The sequence below is a fragment of the Heptranchias perlo genome, unplaced genomic scaffold (genome assembly GCF_035084215.1).
Source record: "Heptranchias perlo isolate sHepPer1 unplaced genomic scaffold, sHepPer1.hap1 HAP1_SCAFFOLD_1686, whole genome shotgun sequence".
NCBI lineage: Eukaryota > Metazoa > Chordata > Chondrichthyes > Hexanchiformes > Hexanchidae > Heptranchias > Heptranchias perlo.
Genome location: NW_027138954.1, coordinates 3,694 through 29,293, shown reverse-complemented (window position 1 = coordinate 29,293; position 25,600 = coordinate 3,694). Strand labels below are relative to the sequence as shown.

Sequence of the window (25,600 nt, the reverse complement as noted above, 5' to 3'; positions counted from 1 at the left end):
AAGGGTGGGTCTACTTTTGTTCTTATGTGTAGATGATTTAGACTTGGGTATAACGTCGGAGATTTAGAAAACAGTGAGGGGGACTATCAAAGGAAGACATAGGCAAATTAGTGGAATTGGAAGACAGGTGGAAAATGCAATTTAATGTGTATAAGTATGAGGTTATACATTTTGGGAGAAAAAACAAGGAATGTGAATATATACTTAATAGAAAGATGCTCAAGGGTGTGGATGAACAGAGAGACTTAGGGGTTCAAATGCATAATTGCATGAAAATGTAAGTGCAGGTAGATAAAGCAATAAAAAAGACCTGTTGAATTTTGGGTCTTTTAAGTCAGGGCATAGGGTATAAATAAAGGAGTAATGATGCATTCATATAAAATATTGGTTAGAATACTGCTTGTAATTTTGGGTGCCCTATTACAGAAAAGATACTGAAGGCCTAGAGTGCATACAGTGTAACTTCACCAGGGATGAGAAACACAAGTTTTGGGGATAGACTTGAGATGCTGGGTCTATTTCACTGGAGCAGAGAAGGCGAAAAGGGGATTTAAAATGATGACGTGTTTTGATGGAGGGAGTAGAGAAAGACTATTTCCTTGGTTGTGACAAGGAGTCATCGATTTAAAATTAACTCTGAGTGTGCGGAGAGAGGTTAGGAGAAATTTCTTGACACAGCGGGTTGTTGGAGCATGGAACACTATGCCAAAAGGAGTGGTTCAGGCAGAGACCATTGCATCTTTTTAAGAGAAAATTGAATAATTTTTTTTATTATTCGTTCATGGGATGTGGGCGTCGCTGGCGAGGCCAGCATTTATTGCCCTTGAGAAGGTGGTGGTGAGCCGCCTCCTTGAACTGCTGCAGACCGTGTGGTAAAGGTTCTCCCACAGTGCTGTTAGGAAGGGAGTTCCAGAATTTTGACCCAGTGATGATGAAGGAACGGCGATATATTTCCCAGTTGGGATGGTGTGTGACTTGGAGGGGAACGTGCAGGTGGTGGTGTTCCCATGTGCCTGCTGCTCTTGTCCTTCTAGGTGGTAGAGGTCGCGGGTGTGGGAGGTGCTGTCGAAGAAGCCTTGGTGAGTTGCTGCAGTGCATCCTGTGGATGGTACACACTGCAGCCACTGTGCGCTGGTGGTGAAGGGAGTGAATGTTTAGTGTGGTGGATGGGGTGCCAATCAAGCGGGCTGCTTTGTCCTGGATGGTGTTGAGCTTCTTGAGTGTTGTTGGAGCTGCACTCATCCAGGCAAGTGGAGAGTATTCCATCACACTCCTGACTTGTGCCTTGTAGATGATGGAAAGGCTTTGGGGAGTCAGGAGGTGAGCCACTCGCCGCAGAATACCCAGCCTCTGACCTGCTCTTGTAGCCACAGTATTTATATGGCTGGTCCAGTTAATTTTCTGGTCAATGGTGACCCCCAGGATGTTGATGGTGGGGAATTTGGTGATGGTAATGCCGTTGAATGTCAAGGGGAGGTGGTTGGACACTCTCTCTTTTTGGAGATGGTCATTGCCTGGCACCTGTCTGGCGCGAATGTTACTTGCCACTTATCAGCCCAACCCTGGATGTTGTCCAGGTCTTGCTGCATGCGGGCACGGACTGCTTCATTATTTGAGGGGTTGCGAATGGAACTGAACACTGTGCAATCATCAGCGAACATCCCCATTTCTGACCTTATGATGGAGGGAAGGTCATTGATGAAGCAGCTGAAGATGGTTGGGCCTAGGACACTGCCCTGAGGACCTCCTGCAACAATGTCCTGGGGCAGAGATGATTGGCCTCCAACAACCACTACCATCTTTCTTTGTGCTTGGTATGACTCCAGCCACTGGAGAGTTTTCCCCCTGATTCCCATTGACTTCAATTTTACTAGGGCTCCTTGGTGCCACACTCGGTCAAATGCAGCCTTGATGTCAAGGGCAGTTACACTCACCTCACCTCTGGAATTCAGCTTTTTTGTCCATGTTTGGACCAAGGCTATAATGAGGTCTGGAGCCGAGTGGTCCTGGCAGAACCCAAACTGAGCATCAATGAGCAGGTTATTGGTGAGTATGTGCCGCTTGATAGCACTGTCGATGACACCTTCCATCACTTTGCTGATGATTGAGAGTAGACTGATGGGGTGGTAATTGGCTGGATTCGATTTGTCCTGCTTTTTGTGGACCTGGGCAATTTTCCACATTGTCGGGTAGATGCCAGTGTTGTAGCTGTACTGGAACAGCTTGGCTAGAGACGCAGCTAGTTCGGGAGCACAAGGCTTCAGCACTACAGCCGGGATGTTGTCGGGGTCCATAGCCTTTGCTGTATCCAGTGCACTCAGCCGTTTCTTGATATCACGTGGAGCGAATCAAATTGGTTGAAGACTGGCTTCTGTGATGGTGGGGATATCGGGAGGAGGCCGAGATGGATCATCCACTCGGCACTTCTGGCTGAAGATTGTTGCAAACGCTTCAGCCTTGTCTTTTGCACTCATGTGTCTGGACTCTGCCATCATTGAGGATGGGGATGTTTACAGAGCTTCCTCCTCCCATTAGTTGTTTAATTGTCCACCACCATTCACGACTGAATGTGGCAGAACTGCAGAGCTTTGATCTGATCCGTTGGTTGTGGAATTGCTTAGCTCTGTCTATAACATGTTGCTTCAGCTGTTTAGCATGCATGTAGTCCTGAGTTGTCGCTTCACCGGGTTGGCACTTCATTTTTAGGTACGCCTGGTGCTGCTCCTGGCATGCTCTTCTACACTCCTCATTGAACCAGGGTTGATCCCCTGGCTTGTTGGTTATGGTAGAGTGAGGAATATGCCGAGCCATGAGGTTACAGATTGTGCTGGAATACAATTCTGCTGCTGCTGATGGCTCACAGCGCCTCATGGATGCCCAGTTTTGAGCTGCCAGATCTGTTCTGAATCTTTCCAATTTAGCATGGTGATAGTGCCACACAACACGTTGGATGGTGTCCTCAATGCGAAGACAGGACTTCGTCTCTGCGTGGACTGTGCAGTGGTCACTCCTACCAATACTGTCATGGACAGATGCTTTTGCGACAGGTAGATTGGTCAAGTAAGTTTTTCCCTCGTGTTGGTTCGCTCACCACCTGCCGCAGGCCCAGTCTGGCAGCTGTGTCCTTCAGGACTCGGCCAGCTCGGTCAGTAGTGGTGCTACCGAGCCACTCTTGGTGATGGACATTTAAGTCCCCCACCCAGAGTACATTCTATACCCTTGCTACCCTCAGTGCTTCCTCCAAGTGGTGTTCAACACGGAGGAGGACTGATTCATCAGCTGGAGGAGGGCGGTAGGTGGTAATCAGCAGGAGGTTTCCTTGCCCATGTTTGACCTGATGCCATGTCCAGAGTCAATGTTAGGACTCCCAGGGCAACTCCCTTCTGACTGTATATCACTGTACCGCCACCTCTGGTCAGTCTACCCTGCCGGTGGGACAGGACATCGCCAGGGATGGTGATGGAAGAGTCTGGGATGTTGGCTGGAAGGTATGATTCTGTGAGTATGGCTATGTCAGGTTGTTGCTTGACTAGTCTGTGGGACAGCTCTCCCAATTTTGGCACAAGTCCCCATATGTTAGTGAGGAGGATTTTGCAGGGTCGACTGGGCTTGGTTTGCCTTTGTCGTGTCCAATGCTGGGAGGTCCCTCCGGTTTTATTCTTCTTATGACTTTTTTTAGCGAGATTGTACAACTGAGTGGCTTGCTTGGCCATTTCAGAGGGCAATTAAGAATCAACCACATTGCTGTGGGTCTGGAGTCACATATAGGCCAGACCGGGTGAGGACGACAGGTTTCCTTCCCTGAAGGACATTAGTGAACCAGATGGGTTTTTCTGACAATCCGGTAGTTTCATGGCTACCATTACTGATACTAGTATTTTAATTCCAGAATTTATTTAATTAATTGAATTTAATTAATTGAATTTAAATTCCCCAGCTGCTGTGGCGTGATTTGAACTCATGACTCCGGATTATTAGTCCAGGCCTCTGGATTACTAGTCCAGTAACATAACCATATGAATACCAAATATTTGAAGCATAGGAAACTAGAGGGTAATGGTTGAGAGAGTGGGGCAGTGGGATTAATTTTGGATTGCTCTAAAGAGCTGATACAGGCATGGTGGCCAAATGGCTGCTTTCTGTGTTGGAAATCTCTGGTTCTAATTGCAGGTAATTTGATTTTTACTCTGTTGTAACCAGTGATTACATTTTACACTATATATATATATATATATATCCATTACGCACTCAAAAAGCCATTGTTTTTGTTTATAATGTTCTGCTGACTTGATTTATTTTTTAATTTAAAAAATAATGTTTCAGGCTAGAGAGAATGAAGAGGATGAAATTGGCACAACAGACTCTGCTGTGGGATCTGGTTCTGTAGCTGATAGCACATCTCTAAACCTAGATGTTCAGTCTGAGGCATCAGATGCAACGGTAAGCCGGAAGTAGAATAAGATGTAAGTGCTATGTTGAGTACACAATTGGTTTTATAAGATGGACTTTAAATGATAGAGATGCACACTCTATTCTAGACAGAAAAAGTTTGGGTACTAGGATTTAAGTATTGAGACATAGATTGTGCTGAATATTATCCTCACACTTTGCTTTTGTTGTAAAGGAAGGGTATTAAAGTTAGAACAGACTTTTGTTTAAAAGCTGTTTGTCTTGGGTTTCATTAGCATTTTAATCATAAATGTCTTAACTAAACTGTTTAATAAAGGAGGCATCTCGTAGTCTGAGAGTTCGGCCCCGCATTGAGGACAAGCTAGGAAATACAGCCTCCCAAGCACAGGGCTCTTCAGTTACTTCAACTCCAAAAGGGGAAACTGACAGGCTTGGTCTGAATGACAGGAGAGTCTGGCATAGTGGGATTAATGGCAAGGAGCATGGAATTTCCTCCAAGGTACCATTTCATTGCATAGTCCTTGTAATCTATTACCAATTTCAACTCTTATAACCAACTTTTGTTCTTCTCATCCTTTTTCACTTTAAACTGATCCCATTATTTCTTAAGTCTTTTTGAATCTTGGCAATTGTTAAAATGAATGTTACAATTATGTCTGAATTAATTAGATTTAAGATTTGGATTTTGAGGGGTGGAAGAAGTATTTAGCACAGCCGTGATCCAAGGTTACATGGTAAATATGATGCATGAAACCGATCATGCAACCTTCATTTTGAAATCCTGTTTGGAATTGACAAACTTGCCTAAACTTTCAAGTCTTAACCACATAACCAATGACAAATTGTACAGTATTCTATTGAAAAGGAAGACTAAATCGTTATATATGTGAGTACTGCCAACTAAAGTACTCCTTTGCCCCCTTCCCTCAAGTATTGTGATAAGATCTTGTGCCTGGTAGGATGCTAGTTTCAGTCTGTAGTCTCCCTTCTTTCCATTCCCATCAGCGATTAAGCCAGTCAAGGAGCATCTGAATATGCTGCTTGTAAAAGCTGCTATTGAATTGATGCAACAGGTATTCAGGCGTAACCGACATTGACATATGTGGGGTTTCCAGTGGAGCTATTTGTTGGCAGCAAAGTAGAAAAGAAAGAACTGAGTTCATGTGTAGGAGATTAAATCTATACAGCCTGTTGAAATTTTTTTGTTACTTGCTATGGAGTAGGAAGTCCAACGCATTGGAAGTTGCCCACTCTTTAAACACTGCCTTATCAACAACTGTGCATAGGTTTGATGCAAATTGTTAATCTTCACACCTGAGTGGTGACCTCTGGGTTATCTCATTTAGGCACAATTTAGATGGGCGTGCTAAGACAGATGAAACTTTGATATTGTTTCGATCCTTTTTTAAAAAAACAGAAGTTGACCTTTGTACTTCTGGGCCACAGCCACCCAAAAGTGCATAGTTAGCGTTTTCAGCCAGTTGAAAACGAGTTTTTAATGTACATGCCACCTCTGGAATGGAAAAGCAGAAGTGTGCTGAAGCTTTTTTAAGATCAAGCCCAATAACTGGGATATATAGGAAACCAAATAAGTTTGAAAAAAATGGAGGGAAGATGAGGAAGGGAGTAAAGATGGGGTTAGAAAGGAAGACAGACCATGCTGAAATATAAAATGTAACCTGCCATCATACTGTATGTTCTCAAAAGTGAAAAAAATATATAAGCAGGCTTGGGAGCTTGGAAAACTGTTGTGCTGCTGGAACTCTTAATGGTTCTTCATGGGCAAAGATTCATAACTTGCTGGTCATCTGAAAAGTGAAAATTAATATTGTGCAGTCCAATATTAGAGAACTGGATTGCCTCAAATTTTAGGGCTTATCTATGAGCACTTAATTTTTCAGTAAATCTCTCGTCTCAAGATAGGTGGCAGACCTATCTGAATGGGGAAAAACTTGAAATAACACATTGGTTGTTCCTGTGATGAGTTGTTGAGTACGTGGCGGGTTTTTTGTTCGTTCATTCTTTACAATGGATAGACTAGTCTAGATTTCTCAAAGCCGAACATAGTCCATCTTGGAATGTGCTGATGTGAAATAAAATGAGCAGGTTGCTGTTTTTGACCTGACTCTTGACATCACTGAACTGGGAGTTAAACAATGTATTAATTTCTGCTTGTTTGAAGCAGTGGAGCCTTGGTACTTTCTATTTGAATTACTAAGTTGAATGTCTGAGATGGTGGAACTTATTACAAAAAAGCAATTGGCAGTTTAACAGAGTTGTAGCACAGTTGAGTGGTATAAAATTTGCCTCGTTGCTCAGATTTGTAACATTTGTACATGGTTGTTTTCAGACTGCACTGAGAATTGCTCCCAGACCAACATATTGTTTCCTCACTGGCCAAAGTGTCCTATAGTCTCTGTAGAAAATTGCAGCAAAATCTAATGAACACAACTTATGTGTTCTTGTGGGATGATGGAATTCATTTTGTAATGTTTTTTGGGAGTCTTTGAGATCTCCAGTTATTTCTCATCCAGTTTGGTTAGATTGGGCTTTGCTTCTAGTTCTTCAGTGGTGAGCATTGGAGCAGAACGTTCTGTGGATTCGAAGTGCAACCCACCCATCTGCCCCTCCTGCCCCCTCAAAAAAAAAATCCATAACCTAATGAATGATTCCCTGATATTAGGATTCCACATGCAAGGTTTCTGGACGTAGTGCTGATTTCATGTGAAGTCCAAATGACCTATTAATAGACCCAGATGGCAGATGTTAGATTCCAGTCCTGGATCAGAGCTTGAGCATATCCACCTGTTGATGGACAGCATCACAGTAGTTCATTTGGTTATCAAATGAGGTACTTAACTTTGATCTTTGTCATGTTGTCCTTCCGTTACTCTGAATCTCAGACCTGTGCTTGGCAGACATGGACTGTGCAACAGTTGACTCTGACTTGGACACAAATGCACCAACTTGAATGCTTCACCTGGAGGTAACTCATGCTGCGAGAGCTAGGAGGTGAAATTGCTGCGGTTGATAATCCTGTTTTGTACTTGCACTGACTTTCTTTGCTAAAATTAACAGGAGGAATTTTATCTTCCAAAGGATGCACCTGTTTGCATAAAAACATGATATAGCTCCTCACGAATTGTTTGAGAGCAGACAGGTCAGCATGAATGGTCGATGGCCTGGCATTCTTGGGCAGTAAATCTTTTTTAATAAGAGTTTACTTCATCTCCATCAATTCCAGGGTATTATAGAAAATCAAGATGGAGAGCACAGTGGTAATTTTGATAATCCTATACAGGCTTTGTATACAGTTGTCCTCCGACAACATAGTGCCGAACGTTGCTCCACGGGTCACTGCTGTACAGGGAGAGACCTGCTGTGTGTCCCAATTGTTACCAAATTCGTCATCAATACTGAGCAGCCCTACTGCTTGTAACCTCTGAATGCCGTTTATATTGGGAATACTTTCTTTGTTCTGTCATATAATTGTAATTCAGTTACAGACAGAACTTAATTCACAGAACAAGTGCATTTGCAAAGCTCACCAGCTTTTTGTGTCCAGAACAAATGAAGATTACTTTGGACTTCATCTAAAAGGCCACTATTACAAGTAACATCCATATTTATTTACTGAGCATTACTGGTTAAATTCATCAGCCAAAGGCTAGACCCTGAGTTCCACAGGGGTTTTCCCATTCTCCCACTGTAACTCTGGGTCTACATATTTCAATAGGTTTGTTTTTTCTGCAGCTATTTCATTTTAATTGCAAGGACCCTTTTCATTGATAGAAGAAAACTAGATTTTGTTGGTCATCTTAATTCTTAAATCGAAAGCATCCTTAATATACCAAGATCATCCAGTCTTTCTTTGGGGACTGATTATAAGTTCTGTTATGAAGTTGTACTTGGTGATATTTTGTTTGTTTTTAAAAAAATGTCAGCCCAGGTAACATGTGATGGGAAGAGTATACTATGTTAGAGCCAATGTCCCTCATAATTTTTCCTGCTGATAACTTGGGCTACAAATGACTTACATGCAGGATACTTCTATTTGAAGAACGAAGATTATATGAGGTAGTTAATTTAATTTACAGCATATACATCTGCTTAAATAGATAAATGAGCTGTATGTCCTGAATACTAACCTTACAGATAAAGCAGCATACGTACCACCTGTCCCATCCCAAGTTGATGTTTGGGTGTGTTTTGTCCTTCTCTTCACCCCTGCTCCTTATATATATGTCAGGAAAAGAACCTACACAGAGCTGCACCTAGTCTGCTACAGTGCTCAACAGCAGTTTAATCTGAATTTAAATTTGGAAGTCCTCCAAGTTGTGACTAGCGTGTTATTAGATAAAATGGATCATTGGCTAGTGAATGTTTTGAGTGTCTTAAAGCTTAACTTACCTTTTAACCGTAATATTGAATTGTACATTTGCATATTTTTTTTACAGGACGATGATCAGCATCGAGATGCAAAAGAAGAGTTGGAAAATCTGAAAAAGCAACATGAACTTCTGAAAAGAATGTTAGAACAACAAGAACAGTTAAGGACACTTCAAGGAAGACAGGCAGCACTTCTAGCACTACAGCACAAAGCAGAACAGACTATAGTTGGAATGGATGAATCTGGTATATCCAATATAAATATTAGTGTACATTAGCTGGTATACTTGTTCTGTAGTGAAAACTTTTATTTGACATGTTTTCTAATCAGCTGATGGAACAAGTAAAATTCAGCTTTTATTACATAGGATTTTTGCCTTTTTTGTTAATCACATTTTGTGATTTTGTTGATTTATAATTAAGCCCAATGGATTATAGTAACTGAAGTAGTCATACTCTTTTTTTTAAACTGAGTCACCTCTCACCCACAGAGTTCCCTCTCAATGCCATGATATGGCGAACAAATGGTTGAAACAAGGGAACAGGAAACTAATGAAACGGGATGGGGTTGAGCCCTCACTTTTTATAACATTACTCTGAGTCTGAGGCAGAATACAGCACACAAATGAAAAGGAGTTCTTTTGTACTAGGCAATTTTTGCTAACAATGTTTTTCTTATCCCCAGTAGTTGTAACTGAGACAACTGGCAGTGTTTCGGGACTAAGTATAACATCTGAACTCAATGAGGAACTAAATGATTTGATCCAGCGGTTCCACAACCAGCTTCAGAACTCTCAGGTATAGAATATTATGAAGAGTGCTCATTGCCAAAAGTACATTTTGTAACTTTCAGCATCAGACTTGTGAACAGTTTTCTCCATTATATGTGCTCTGCTTTATCCTGTGATCTCCAACAATAATTTGTTGAAGGAAGGAGAAAGGAGGGGCGTGGCAGAAAGGAGAGTGGAAGAGGGTTGTGGTGGATAGGGGAGGGGATGGGAGAGCGGAGGAGGGAAGAAGGGAGATGGGCAGGAGAGGATACAGGAGAAAAACAGAAGAGAAGGAAAGGGGAAGAGAGGAAGGGACAAAGGAGGAAAGGGATGAGCGGGAAGGGGAGGAGGCAGGATGTGAAGGCGAAGAGGGAGTGGGGAAAGGGAAGGGTTGTGGAAAGAAGGGCAGGAGGAGACAGGAGCGGTAGAGGAGATGAGAGGGTGAAAGAAAGAGAGGGAAGTAGAAGAGAAGTTGGGGAAGGGTTGTGGAGAGGAGGGAAGCAGGAGGGGAAACAGATATGAGAGTGAAAGGGGAGAGGATGGTGAGGGGAACCATAAGGTGCCATTTTCTCTATCCCCCTTTTTTTCTCTCTCTCCCTCTCTCGCCCCCCTTTTCTCTCCCTCTCTTGCCCCCCTTTTCTCTCCCTCTCTTGCCCCCCTTTTCTCTCCCTCTCTCGCCCCCCTTTTCTCTCCCTCTCTCGCCCCCCTTTTCTCTCCCTCTCTCGCCCCCCTTTTCTCTCCCTCTCTCGCCCCCCCTTTTCTCGCCCCCCCTTTTCTCGCCCCCCCTTTTCTCGCCCCCCCTTTTCTCGCCCCCCCTTTTCTCGCCCCCCCTTTTCTCGCCCCCCCTTTTCTCGCCCCCCCTTTTCTCGCCCCCCCTTTTCTCGCCCCCCCCTTTTCTCCCCCCCCCTTTTCTCGCCCCCCCTTTTCTCGCCCCCCCTTTTCTCGCCCCCCCTTTTCTCGCCCCCCCTTTTCTCGCCCCCCCTTTTCTCGCCCCCCCTTTTCTCGCCCCCCCTTTTCTCGCCCCCCCTTTTCTCGCCCCCCCTTTTCTCGCCCCCCCTTTTCTCGCCCCCCCTTTTCTCGCCCCCCCTTTTCTCGCCCCCCCTTTTCTCGCCCCCCCTTTTCTCGCCCCCCCTTTTCTCGCCCCCCCTTTTCTCGCCCCCCCTTTTCTCGCCCCCCCTTTTCTCGCCCCCCCTTTTCTCGCCCCCCCTTTTCTCGCCCCCCCTTTTCTCGCCCCCCCTTTTCTCGCCCCCCCTTTTCTCGCCCCCCCTTTTCTCGCCCCCCCTTTTCTCGCCCCCCCTTTTCTCGCCCCCCCTTTTCTCGCCCCCCCTTTTCTCGCCCCCCCTTTTCTCGCCCCCCCTTTTCTCGCCCCCCCTTTTCTCGCCCCCCCTTTTCTCGCCCCCCCTTTTCTCGCCCCCCCTTTTCTCGCCCCCCCTTTTCTCGCCCCCCCTTTTCTCGCCCCCCCTTTTCTCGCCCCCCCTTTTCTCGCCCCCCCTTTTCTCGCCCCCCCTTTTCTCGCCCCCCCTTTTCTCGCCCCCCCTTTTCTCGCCCCCCCTTTTCTCGCCCCCCCTTTTCTCGCCCCCCCTTTTCTCGCCCCCCCTTTTCTCGCCCCCCCTTTTCTCGCCCCCCCTTTTCTCGCCCCCCCTTTTCTCGCCCCCCCTTTTCTCGCCCCCCCTTTTCTCGCCCCCCCTTTTCTCGCCCCCCCTTTTCTCGCCCCCCCTTTTCTCGCCCCCCCTTTTCTCGCCCCCCCTTTTCTCGCCCCCCCTTTTCTCGCCCCCCCTTTTCTCGCCCCCCCTTTTCTCGCCCCCCCTTTTCTCGCCCCCCCTTTTCTCGCCCCCCCTTTTCTCGCCCCCCCTTTTCTCGCCCCCCCTTTTCTCGCCCCCCCTTTTCTCGCCCCCCCTTTTCTCGCCCCCCCTTTTCTCGCCCCCCCTTTTCTCGCCCCCCCTTTTCTCGCCCCCCCTTTTCTCGCCCCCCCTTTTCTCGCCCCCCCTTTTCTCGCCCCCCCTTTTCTCGCCCCCCCTTTTCTCGCCCCCCCTTTTCTCGCCCCCCCTTTTCTCGCCCCCCCTTTTCTCGCCCCCCCTTTTCTCGCCCCCCCTTTTCTCGCCCCCCCTTTTCTCGCCCCCCCTTTTCTCGCCCCCCCTTTTCTCGCCCCCCCTTTTCTCGCCCCCCCTTTTCTCGCCCCCCCTTTTCTCGCCCCCCCTTTTCTCGCCCCCCCTTTTCTCGCCCCCCCTTTTCTCGCCCCCCCTTTTCTCGCCCCCCCTTTTCTCGCCCCCCCTTTTCTCGCCCCCCCCTTTTCTCGCCCCCCCCTTTTCTCGCCCCCCCTTTTCTCGCCCCCCCTTTTCATCTCTCTCGCCCCCCTTTTCATCTCTCTCGCCCCCCTTTTCATCTCTCTCGCCCCCCTTTTCATCTCTCTCGCCCCCCTTTTCATCTCTCTCTCTCACCCCTTTTTATCTCTCTCTCTCACCCCTTTTTATCTCTCTCTCTCACCCCTTTTTATCTCTCTCTCTCACCCCTTTTACTACAAGTGTGAACCCCCCATCCAACCACACCATGGAACCATGTTGGTGCTCCATTGCAATTCTTTGTGTTTCATAACCCAACCTAACGATTTTTACTTTACAATGAGTATTCTAAAAGGCATGGGAAACTTCAAAATGTTATTTTAATTTTAATATTATGTTCCTTTTGAATAAACTTTGGAAAATCTTTGAAATTGTTTAATAGTTTTTTTCTGGTAAAATTTTGAATCTGTTTTTCATATTACTGGGCAATATATGTACTTTTGCAGCCGCAGTCAGTACCTGATAACAGGAGACAAGCAGAAAGCCTGTCATTGACACAAGAAGTTTCCAGGAGTAGAGGTTCCTCAACTTCAGAACACTTGTCAGAACAAAAAGCCCAGCTGGTTAATAAGCTGAAAGTTTTGCAAGGAAAGAAGGAGAGAATGGATAAACTACTTGATGAGTTGCATACACTAAGAGACCAGCATGTTAACAACAGTTCCAGTAAGTGCCATGATTACCATTTAGATAGTGTGATATTAAATCCTAGTTTGGTGATTGGAATGATATTGAATTGGCATCAAAAAAATGTGTTTGTCCTGAGGTGTTCTTCATGTAAGGTTTGGGATTGCATGGCGAGTGTAACACAGAAGCATGGCTCACAACTATTTGCTCCTGGTTAATCCTCAATGATGTTTCGGTGCCAGGCTTCCTCTAAAATTGGTGTCCAATTTTATAAATTGATATCTATCTGTAACGAGGATTGTTATGGCGTTAGCCTTATAAAGGAGAAAGATGTCTGAAAATTATACAACTGTATTTATGATGCACTGATTTTTGTGGTGGTTTACTCCTTCCTTCCCCACCTCTCCAGAGGACTAACTCCAGAAGTCATTACCATAAATTGTTACCAATTCTCATGTCTGTATTTTCCAAAAATCAACTTCACAAACAGAGCTTTGTGAAAAATCTTGTCTTTTTATACAAATGATACAATACAATTTAAGAATTGCAATTCTTGTTAACACAATCATTTTATATTGGGAGTGCATTTAATGTTATGCCACTTAGCACTGGTTTATGCACCCTCCGTAAACTTAAGCTCATCCAAAGTTCTGTTGCCTGTATCCTAACTTGCACCAAGTCCCATTCACCCTTCACCCCTGTGCTCGCTGACCTACATTGGCTCCCGTACCTGCAATGCCTGGATTTTAAAATTCTCATCTTGTTTCCAAATCCCTCCATGGCCTCTCCCCTCCCTATCTCTGTAGTATCCTCCAGCCCTACACCCCTCTGAGATTTCTGTGCTCCTCCAATTCTTGCCTCTTGCGCATCCCCGATTTTAAGTGCTTGAACACTGGCAGCCGTTCCTTCAGCCAACTAGGCCCTAAGCTCTGGAATTCCCTCCCTAAACTTCTCTACTTCTTCTCAACACCTGTCCTAATGTCTCCTTATGTGGCTCGGTGTCAAATTTTGTTTGATAATCACTCCTGTGACGCGCCTTGGGATGTTTTACTCCGTCAAGGTGCTATATAAATGCAAGTTATTGTTGTTGGAGTTAGATTGTCTTTTAAATGCAATTACTGCTTTTGAGGATCAAGAGAGGCTTATATTAAAGTTGTAGAACCAGAAGCTGAAATAATACTGATCCTCAGTAGAAGTATTGGTGTACCAATATTAAGTTTTCTTTCCTTATTTCCCTCTCCCTTGGTCATGTGATAAGTTCAATTTGTAATTCCTTCCCTTACAGAATGTAAATGGTAATATTCATTGTGCATAACACTGAACTTATAACAATGTTATTAGTAGCTGGAGTGGAGTATCTGATTTGGCTGGCTGTACTGTGATGATTGATTATGCAGTTGAAACTGCTGCCCATGTCCTATTGCACACCACGCCTCATACACACATCACCAATGTCCTCACTGACCTAAATTGGCTCCCTATCCCCATGTTTGGGTCATTTGATGGCCTTGTCCCTCCCTATCTCTGTAACCTGCTTCAGCTCTATAACCCACCCCACCACCATTCCTCTGACTCAAATCTCTTGTGCATTCCCCCTCTCTCCAGCCAACCATTGGTGACTGTGCCTTCAGCCAGTAGACCCCAATGAGAATTCTCTCCCCACACCCCTCAGTTTCTCCACCTTCCTTTCCCCCTTTAACAGCCTTCTTAAAACTTTCCTCTGACTAAGCTTTTGTTCATCCAATCTAATATTTCCTCAGCATCCATTTTTTTTGTTATGCCTCTGTGAAGTGCCTTAGGATATTTTTCCACATTAAAGGCACTATATAGATGCAAACTGACTTGGGCAGACTGTTAAGAATTATGCACAAGAAATGTTATTTTGCACCTGAGAGCACTATACATTCAGCGTATGTTTTAATGAGTTTAGTTATTATATCCATGTCAAACTTGCAGCTCTTGGTTTAACAGGTAAGCAACAGTTATTTCTCCACAACAGTGCCAGAGTACCCAACATTTACCAAATATTTAACTTCTATCCATTCAAGTTTTAAACAATAAGATCATCTCTAATTATGTCACTGCACCTTTATGATAAAGGTAGTAGGTTAATGTACAGATAGATCTGTTGACTAAGGTTGCCAGAATCTAAATTTTGGTCTTGTTTTCTAGTTTCATCTAGTGCCCCTGGTGTGTCTGGCTCATTTCACAGGAGTGATCAAAGAAGTTCTGTTTCTGCACCAACAGAAGCTGGTGCTACAATCAACAGGGAACCCAGCAGCTTGGCCTCCTCAGCGTGTGTTTTGGGTTCCATACCCTCACTGCATGACAGTGATATCGAAGATAATGCTAATCCTCGGGAGAAATTAAAGTATGATTCAAAACCAAATGCAGTTAAAACCAATTGCATGCTTAAGTATAGTTCTACAGCTATTACATGTGGTCAGATCACACTATTCACACAAGTGGCCATGATACCTTTTGTTCATTGGGAGCTGTAGTTGAATGTTAAAATTGAGAATGCATAATTCCTGTATACATTTTACCCTTTGTGACTTCTATCTTTTTTTAAACAAAGATCTGATAGGGACAGGGTTTTCATAGAACCTGTGAATCTGAATTCTCATGAATGTAAATAATCTATTAACCAAGAGTTGACAATTTTAGTGCCAAATAATGTATGCAGCACTTCAGGTCATTTTTTTTCTTTCCACTCCCCACAAAAAAATAAAATTCAATTAGTAATGTTTTTTTTTATTGCTACCACTATGGGCATTGCTAATGCAGAGTCCATTGCCCCATGCCATGCCTTGGGTACAAAAATCAGCCTGTTCCGAGGAAGTAACTGATATTTTTAGAGTTGATTTTTTTAATGCAGAATTTAACACTTTTAAAAAAAAAAAGGTTTTATATGATGTTGTAGAGATTTAAATCTTTTCTGTTATATTCTTGTGCATATTATTGATAAAGAAATCTATCCTGCTGTGTTTATTTTCTCCTTCCTCTTCGGGGTGTCCTTGGGCCACGCACCAACTATAGCTGAGAAAGCATGCAATCTGCTCGCAGGCTTTAGCCTGCACTGCTGTGGATTGACTGCTGGGAAATGCTGAAGAGCAATCCATTGATTGCCTTTAGATTTATCACCCCTCCCCCAAAACAAAACGTTGGTAAACATTTGGCCTCTGCTCAGCGCTTCCCAAAATCTACATCTGAGATTAGTAATTTAGTGGGCTGGGAGAATGCAAGTGGACAACCACCTTTGGTAACACTTCGGCATTATACATTGTACTGCACTATTGTGCCAACATATTGAATATCTTTTTGAATTATTTGAACCTTGCTGTGAAGTGAAATCTTCTCTGGCATTTGAGAGGAAATAAATGTGACCAAGATGACGAAGTGTCCAAATACAGTGACTATCAGCGTAAGAAATCTGTTTCTATAGTGAGGTATAGAAGCCACTCATAATTGTAATGTCTTTCATCAGAAGTCCAGACCATCCAACACATTTTCTAAATTTAAGTTTTAGGAATAGAACATCTTTGCAGTTTTTATGACTGCTTAGAATTTATCCAGTGAGCTTTGAACCCCAGTCTGAGTTAGCTGATCTCAACTGGGATGGCGGAAGGGGTGCTACAATTGGCCTTTCTGTCCCTCGTTAGTGAGGAAAAAATTAGTCTGGGTTTCCACTCCTAATCGCTATCCAGTGCTAAAGTTGCACATGTATGGCTGTCTCCCATAGAAAGCATTAGGCTCAGTAATGTTCTCTGTGCTTAAATAACTTGCTGACACTTGACCAGGCTCACAAATAATAGCTACTTGAGTGTGGTAATGGAGCATGCTGGTGCCCATGGAACCCTCCCCCAGCAAGGCATCAATGCTTTCAGGAGAGATGGGGAGAAAATTGGAGGAAAAAAATGTCTATCATTAGTTACCTCTAACTAAAATTCCAGAGTTAACAATTCAGTATTAATTTACTGTATAATTCCTTCAATAATTTAAACTGTCGTAGCAAGTTAAAGCTTGGCACATTATGCAAATAATAGAAATTATATGCATTGCTGAAGTTACATGATTTGAAATGTGAGCAAACTAAAGTAAGCAAGAAATTACAGTTTAAATTAATGCTAATTGAATATTGAAATTTATTTGGTATTTTCCATTTCTGTTCGCTTAAGTGGATTTGACTCTATTGAATTTGAGGGTCGACTCATTGAGAGCATATCCTACAAGTGTATGTTGGAATTAATTTCAGCACAATCTTGAGAGAGTTTAAGTGCGAGCACTGTTAGACTGTGCATGATTTTCCTATAATTCGGTGCTTACACTCTGCCCCAAAAATTTATCAGCGTGAACAATATTGAATTGTTCACTGATCAATTTTAGTTCGATATTACTAATGAAACAAACATTTTTTCCTCCCAATTTTCTCCCCTGTTATCCTGAAGGCATTGACTCCTTGTTGCGGCTGGGGTTCCATGGCTATCAGCGCTCTCCATTACCCCACCCCAGTAACTATTATTGATGTGTGAGCCTGGACAAGTGTTGGCTTTAACAGTGGTCTCTCATACAGCTCACCTTCCAATTCAAACATTAGGTTACAACTTTTAGCGGGATGTACTAATGAGTCTGTTGATAAAATGTAATTCATTCATCAGTGTTTCTTTTTGATTGAGTCTGAGTTTATCATTTCATGCTAAACTTTTAATAATTCCTTAACTCAGAAACTGTTACAAAATATAGCCTGATGAACTGTATAAAATTCTTCCTTCAGGAAACTAAAAGAAGTTCACAAGAGGCTAAACGAATTGCGTGAATTGATTGATTACTATCAGCAGACTTCAGATATGATGACTGATGCTGTTAATGAGCATACAAAAGAGGATGAAGATGAAACTGAGGAAGAGTCTATGTACTACTCTGATCAGGAGAATCCAGAAACAGTCACAAACATCAGGTGGGAAAAGTGAAGTATTGGGATGACTGTTGCTATTTACTAAAGCATCTTGAGGGCCCGAAAAGGAAGGATACTTAAGTTGCTGTCGATACTTTGATTTTGATGATAAAATGGAGGGTTGAGGTGACAAAAGTATTTTTTAGAATGCACTGTTTGTATTGCTTTCTTTATTTTGGGCAAAGTAGTATATTTTGTCTTGCTGCTTTTGCTAGTGTTAACAAAAAAAAGCGAAAAGCCCAAGAATGAGGGTTTGGTGATGCAGTGGCGCAGCATAACAGCTTTTCAACTTTGTGACTTGGATTTGATTCCAGCACAGGATGATGCAATGCAAGTGTGCCATTGCAACTTAGTTTGCACAAATGTCTCTCTGATTTGCCACTAATTAACACTTAATTTATCATCTCCTGCAAGGCTAGAGGATGGCTGTTGAAAGTGTCACCTGACTGTAAAAAGCAGCTCTTCTAAGGTTGAAGCTGAGGTACATTTTTGGGACAGAGTTAAAGCAGCTTTGTTTTGTTTCAGGCAGTGCTATACCTGACTTGGGAATGTTTGATGCTGACAGTGGGTGCTGGAAATGGCAGTGTTCCATTTCCCATTTCTAATGCTGCTTACTTTCATGAGCACAAAATTTTTAAAAATCGCATTTTCAATTACATGGTCTTGAGGCCATGCCTGTGTGTCTCATACTTGAACTTAAATTTTGAATCCCAAGCTTGTCAATCACTGCTCAAAAGCAAATAACTAATTACCGGCTACTTAGCATGCACCATCTCTGTTGAAGTAGAGCTATCATTGATTTTCCTTCCTTTTAGAAAATGAATCTTCTATTCAATTACTGTAGAGCAGCACTTATGCTTGCTTAAAATGTACAACTGTTTTCAGTAATCTGGTTGACGCTGTATGGGGATTAATGATTGTCCTGGGAAGTATTTTTTGGGAGAGGATTTTGTTCCCCTCCTTGAATATTGAATTTCATTCCTGTTTACAGCACTGCTTTGTGTTTATTATGGTATATTTTTATTTTAAGATTTCTAATAATTATATCTAAAACATAAGGTGTTGGGAACTATATGACAACAAATATATCTGTTCAAAATGTGAATAAAAACCAAAGTACCACAGATGCTGGTAATCTGAAACAAAAACAAAAAGATGTTGTGAACACTCAGCAGGTCAGTCAGCATCTGGGGAGACTACAACCAAGTTAACGTTTCGAGTGTATGAACTCTTTGTCAGATCTAGAAGATATTACAGACTAACCCCATTTAAAAAAGGAACTAAGCGAGAAGGAAGAAAACGCTTATGCGAAAAGAAACATAATGACCTTTAAAATGCTTAAATGGAGGATAGGAGATGGTTAAATGGCAGAAGCAATATAAGCATGAGACAATAATAGGCATAGTGAGTAAAATCAAAGAATTTACTCACTATGCCTATATATATATATATATATATATACACGAAACAGAGTGTGTGAATAGCTAAAGCAGATAGACAGGTGAAAGGGAGGCAAAGACTGACAAAACAGCAGGCTCCAGTGGCCCAGGGGCTTGGTAGCAGAAAAATGCAGGTCGTCAACAAGAGTGAAGACTACCCTTCCAGTACGATGTTCTGACGGGTGGGGGAGGGGCGGGTTTCTCACCCAGAGCACGAGCCTGCTCCTTACCCATATCTCTCGAAATGCTGGCACACCCAACCTACATTATTAGCACTTCCTGCTAGAGAGAAAATAGGAGCTAAAGTTGCGGTTTGAAGTTGTTTAAAGTCGCTATTGAGGCCAGAGGGTTGCAGAGTTCCAAATAGCAAGGTACGGTGCTGTTCCTTGAATTTGTGTTGAGTTTCATTGGAACAGTGAGAAGGCCCAAGACAGAAAGGTCAGAATGGGAGTGGGGCAGAGAATTCAAGTGGCATATGACAAGGAGTTCAGGGTCACGCTTGCGGACAGAACAGAGGTCACCTAATCTGCATTTTGCCTCCCTGATGTAGAGGACATCGCACAGTGAGCAACAAGTGCAATATACTAGGTTGGAAGAAGTAGATGTAAATTGCTGTCTAACCTAGAAAGGGTGTTTGGTCCCCTGGACAGAAGTGTGGGGGTAGATGAATGGGCAGGTGTTGTATCTCCTGCGCTTGCATGGGAAGGTGCCAGGAGAAGGAGAGCAGGTGCTAGAGGTGAACCAATCTGTCACAGAGAAAATAGTCCCTTTGGAAAGCTGAAAACAGAGGGGAGGGAAAGATGTATATGGTGGTAGAAATGGCAGAAGATAATCTGTGTAATGCAGAGGCTGGTGGGGTGGAAGGTGAGGACAGAAACATGGGAAATGGGATGGACTCGGTTGAGGGTCCTGTCTACTGTGGTGGTGAAGAATCCTTGGTTGAGGAAAACGGAGAATATTTCAGAAACTCCAATGTGGAAGGTGTCGTCATCAGAGCAGATATGGCGGAGATGGAGTAACTGGGAGAAGGTAAAGGAGTTCTTACAGGAAGCAGAGTGGGAAGAAGTATAATCCAGGAAATTGTGGGAGTAGGTGGGCATGTATTAGACATCAGTGGAAAGCCTATCCCCAGAGGTAGAGAGAAGCCCAGGAAGGGAAGAGTTTGAGATGGAGCACGTAAAGATGAGGGAGGGTAAAAATTTGAAGCAAAATTAATTCAATTCTCTAGATCAGGGCAAGCACAAAGCAGCATCAACACAGCCATCAACGTAATGGAGAACAAAAAGATCAGAGAGGAGCCTGAGTAGCACTGGAACAAAAAACATTCGTCATATCCTACAAAAAGACGGGCATAGCTAGGACACATGCAGGTTCCCATAGTGACACCTTTTATTTGGAGATAGTGTATGTGGAGTTGAAGGAAAATTTGTTCAATGTGAGAACAAGTTCAGACAAATAGTGGCAGGTAGTGGTGCATGGGGATTGGTTGAGCCACAGTTCATGGAAGAAGCAGAAGACTTTCGGGCTGTCATGAAGAGAAATGAAGGTGTAGAGGGACTGTATGTCCATATTGAAAAGGAAGCAGCTGGGGCCAGAAAACTAGAATCTGTTGAAGTGGCAGATGGCGTCAGAAGAGTCGCAGATATAGATGGATTAAAAACTGGACTAGGGAGTTAAAAATAGTTAAGATAAGAGGAAATAAGTTCAGCGGGACAAGAGTAGGCTGAAATAATTGATGAGGTTTGGAGGCTGTGGTGGGATGATCTTCAGAGGAGATCAGGTCAGTAATAGTCTGGGAAATGATGGCTTGGTGTTTAGTAGTCGAGTCGTGGCTCAGGAGCAGGTAGGAGGAGTTGAGAGAATTGGCATTGAGCCTTGGCAAGGTAGATGTTTTTCTACGATACAGCAACCGTGCCTCCTTTGTCAGCAGATTTGATCATGATGTCGGGATTGGACCAGAGAGGTTCAGAGGGAGATGGGTTAAAATGAGTGAAGAAAATGGAGCAACTGACATGGCTGATATCCCGCTAATAGTTCTAAATAAAAAGATCGAGCGGATAGGAGGCCATAGAGAGGGGTCGAGGTAGATTGGGGATGCTAAAGACAGGAGAAAGAGGCAGATCTGCGCAAGGAAGCCTTTTGGCCAAAGTAATGTTTTGATATTCATCAATGGAAATTTGCAAAAAAAAAATTTGTTTTGCTAATAGTTGGAAGAGTTGTGCCTGTTTTAAAGTGGTCTTTATTTGCTTGAAGGGTTCTTCATTTGTATTGTCTGAACAATTTTGCACAGCTTCATTTAATGCATAGTAATCTATTCTGGTATTGTTTCGAATAGGAAATATTCCATATTTGCATTTTGCAGCAATTTTGAAAGCTATTGATTTGTTTTAGTGGGCATGTCCATTGGTTTTGGTTTGTGCTTAACTAATTATCTGAATAAAAGTGTTAATATAAAAACAATTATTGAAGGCATTGCTTACAACTATTTTAACAACTATTTATATGTCATTCCCATAGAAACCCACAAAGGTGTAACTGGGCAGATATCAGTAGCGCTTCCAGAATGGTGGCACTAAATGGAACCAATAACCGCAATGGGAGACTCCTGAACACAGACTGTGAAATCAACAATAGGCCAACAAATGTACAAACTTCGAATGTGCCACCTCTATCAGATGAACCTCATATAAGCTACGTTGAGTGTAAGATCAATAGTTAAGCAAACGAGAGATGAATCTCTTTGTTCCTACATACTACAATCATTACCTGTTTGAAGTTGTCAGCATCCAAATAAATGACTGTTTGCTGTATGACTCCAACCTCCATCAATAACAAAGCGCCATGTCACTGCACATTGTATTTTGTTGCTATGAATTTTGAAGTACATACAATCAACCTACTCTTTATTAATGGTTCCCCTGGGTGCATAGAAATGCCTTTTTTTCCTCCTATTCTCGTGCTTCTTTTAGGCACCACCTGAGGGCCATTTTTGAGAGGTGGTTGGCTCCTCATGCTCTGCAAAAGGCTCACGGGACTGAGGTGGCCCTTGCTTAATTGCACCTTGCTCCTGGCACAGAGCCACTGCTTGCTGTATCTCTGAAGCCTGGTGTTAGCTCCCACGTTCCACTGGCGTGGTGCTCTGAAGGGGGAGGCCTGGCATGTGCTGCTATTCTAAGGGATGGCAGTATCAAGCATGTAGATCCTAGCAGTCGCCATTCCATTGATCAATAGGATGGCTGGTCTAATGGCAGCTACCAGATCCTGAAAGCCCTGAGAGACAATGGTCGCCATGATCTGGAAGCCACTATGCCTGCTGCACTCCATTCTTTCCCATGATGCTTCCAGAGCTGTGTAGTCTGCTGCTTTGGAGATAGAGGCACCAACCAGCCCCTGGCAGTTTTCTGGGCATCTATTGCACAAACCAAAGAAGCTGCCACTCACTCCATTGATTCCTGTGATGAAGACAAATCTTCTCCGATATTGCCACAAAGCACAGTTGTAAACTTGAGAGCTCCACTTATCAGTTGCCACAAATCCTTGGAAATTGACCTCAAAGCGTGAACGTAGGTGAGGTGTTCCTTGGATATCCTTTTCAGGTGAGTACTGTGAATTCTGCGTCCCATGACCCCCAAAGCCAATGGCAGCCATCTCTTCGGCCTCCACTGGGAAGGTGGCATATCACTCCCCATTCATCTGGTTCCCTTGTGCTCAGTGTTAATGAGGATGTGGCATCAGGTAATTCAGATTTCCCTGGGGTAAAAGTACCTGAGCTGGTGCTGGGAGTGAGGCAACAAGTACTGTAGGTGGTGAATTGGGACAGAGGAACACTGCAGAAGCATGCTGGAGGCATCCCTGAGTGGCTTGATTCTGTTCATTCATTATCCTCTTCCTTATCATCATCATCATTGACTGAGAAGAAATCTCTTTCCTACTGTTCCACCTCCTCATCATCTTAATCTTCCTTCTTTGCTCCCTGTTGCTGTGATGGATCTGCAGAAAAGGAGCACCGACGCTAAGAGTGTGTGAGCATTACCCCTTGGTATTAAGGAGACAGAAGGAGGTGGTAGCTTGTGTTTGTGTGGAGCATCACCAGGATGGGAGGGCGACAATTTAGATGTTCAGTCACTGACCTGGCGCTGGCAATATGCCACCAACCTCGCCATCTCCTACGCCAAGAGCAGAGTGCAGTTGATGGTTGGTTGGGAGTGATTTGTATGCTGTTAAATAAAAACCTACAGATGACTTTAAACTGAGGATAACATAAGTCGTGTGAACTCCCTTTGTATATACTGAAGTGCAATATTGAGCTTTGTTTCTAATGTGAAAATCAGATCACTCTTACGTGTTCTTAATATCTGTAATCTTCAAAAAAGGGTGTTGACACAAAGCAGCTGTCTGATTTTCGTTATCCTCCACTTATTGTACAGGTTCTCACTACAATGATGAAAAAGATGAAGATGGGAATGTTGATGAAACACAGGAACATGAGATCCAAGAGGAGTGTGCAAGTGAGGGCACGATCTCTAGTCGGCGAAGTAGTTTTGTAGGAGAAACTGACCAGGATTTTGAAATTCAACAGAAAATAAACAGATTAAATGCTGCTAAACACAAGCTCAGACAATTGCAGGAACTTGTCACCTTGGTACAGGTAAGAACTTAAATTTTTGCTATCCATATGTACACATAATGTTGAATACCTAATAAGCAAGTGGAAAAGTTGTATTTTTGCCTTCATAGTTGCCTATAGATTCAACTGAAAGATATACACAGTTTGCTAACAGCCTGTTGTGGTGAACATAAGAAATAGGAGCAGGAGTAGGCTATATGGCCCCTAGAGCCTGCTCTGCCATTCAGTAAGATCATGGCTGATCATCTACCCCAACTCCGCTTTCCCCTCGAGTCCAAAAATCTATCGTTCTCAGCCTTAAATATACTCAATGGCTCAGCATCCACAGTCCTCTGGGGTAGAGAATCCAAAGATTCACAACCCTCTGAGTGAAGAAATTCCTCCTCAGCTCAGTCTTAAATGGCCGACCCCTTATCCTACGACTATGCCTCCTAGTTCTAGACTGTCCAGCCAGGGGAAACAACCTCTCAGCATCTACCCTGTCAAGCCCCCTCAGAATCTTTTGTATTTCAATGAGATCACCTCTCATTCTTTTAAACTCCAGAGGGTATAGGCCCATTCTACTCAATTTTTCCTCATAGGACAGCTCTCTCATCCCAGGTATCAATCTAGTGAACCTTCACTGCACCGCTTCTAGGGCAAGTATATCCTTCCTTAGATAAGGAGACCAAAACTGTATGCAGTACTCCAGGTGAGGTCTCACCAAAGCCCTGTTCAACTGTAGCAAGACTTCCTTACTCTTGTACTCCAACCCCCTTGCAATAAAGGCCAAAATTCAGTCGCAGGATATGGATCGGCCATTTAAGACCGAGATGAGGAGGCATTTCTTCACTCAGAGGGTTGTGGATCTTTGGAATTCTCTACCCAGCAGGCTGTGGATACTGAGTCGTTGAGTATATTCAAGGCTGCGATAGATAATTTTTTGGACTGTAGGGGAATCAAGGGATATGGGGATCAGGCAGGAAAGTGGAGTTGAGGTTGAAGATCAGCCATGATCTGGTTGAATGGAGGAGCAGGCTCAAAGGGCCGTATGGCCTACTCCTGCTCCTATTTCTCATGCCATTTGCCTTCCTAATTGCTTGCTGTATCTGCATGCTAACTTTTTGGGTTCCTTATATGAGGACTTCCAAATCTCCCTGAACATCAACATTTAATAGTTTCTCACCATTTAAAAAATATTCTGTTTTTCTATTCTTCCTACCAAAGTGAATAACCTCACATGTCCCCACATCATACTCCGTCTGCCACCTTCTTGTCCACTCACTGAACCTGTCTATATCCCTTTGCAGACTCTGTCCTCCTCACAGCTTGCTTTCCCACCTAGCTTTGTATCGTCAGCAAACTTGGACACATTACACTCGGTCCCTTCATCTAAGTCATTAATATAGATTGTAAATAGCTCAGGCCCAAGCACCGAATGTCAGGTTGTGTTGCCGCACAATACTGAGTAAATTTGTAGATTGATCCTTGGATCCGTGAGTCTTCAGAGGAATTAACAAATCCCATTAAGTCTTACTGTTTCACTGGTAACTTTTCTCCAGTTTTCTCCTCTTTCCGCTTATCCTGAAGGTAATGAATCATGCCGAGGTACAGTCTCGTGGGCACCAGCAGCCTTCTGGAATCTTCCCTCAGGTGACCAATCTTCATGCATAAAGCCAGATAGAGTGTCAGTGTATATCACAGCTATCTCTGATTGTGTCTTTGCCTGCTGTTCACTTGTGTACTTTTTAGCAAGGGTCAACAGGATAACAATCAAGAAAGGCAACCCTAGCTGATTGATTTTTTTTTAATTTTTCTCTCCTATTGCCTGGGGATGCTGAGGAAATTGTAACAGCTATTCCACTGCTGTAGATCCATAAAATCTTACAGCACAGAAACAGGACCTTTGACCCATCAAGTCTGTGCAATATTTTTATTCAATTGAGCCACCTAGTCAAATTCCACTCATCAGCTCACCCCCCATACCCTTTTGATATTTCTCTTTTTCAACCAACCATCTAATTTCCCTTTAAAATAATTTACAGACTACTTCAACAAAGGTTTGTGGT

The 25,600-nt window shown here is 43.4% G+C and overlaps 1 protein-coding gene across 1 annotated transcript; it reads left to right on the top strand.

The window, feature by feature from the left end:
• The first annotated feature begins 4,314 nt into the window (after positions 1–4,314).
• On the top strand, positions 4,315–25,205 carry LOC137309562 (pericentriolar material 1 protein-like). The gene is made up of 10 exons (XM_067977701.1): positions 4,315–4,440; positions 4,727–4,909; positions 8,868–9,045; positions 9,485–9,597; positions 12,355–12,571; positions 14,705–14,903; positions 17,307–17,489; positions 21,443–21,627; positions 23,353–23,573; positions 25,122–25,205. Exons 1-10 carry the CDS (start codon positions 4,315–4,317, stop codon positions 25,203–25,205), a joined length of 1,689 nt encoding a protein of 562 aa, XP_067833802.1.
• The last annotated feature ends 395 nt before the right edge of the window (positions 25,206–25,600 follow it).

Excerpts from the sequence above, each read along its gene's own strand:
- LOC137309562 (XM_067977701.1), top strand. The coding sequence starts at position 4,315 with ATGTTTCAGGCTAGAGAGAATGAAGAGGATGAAATTGGCACAACAGAC. Across the intron at positions 9,046-9,484 it reads AGTTGGAATGGATGAATCTG|TAGTTGTAACTGAGACAACT; the intron begins GTATATCCAATA and ends TCTTATCCCCAG. Across the intron at positions 14,904-17,306 it reads AATCCTCGGGAGAAATTAAA|GAAACTAAAAGAAGTTCACA; the intron begins GTATGATTCAAA and ends TTCTTCCTTCAG.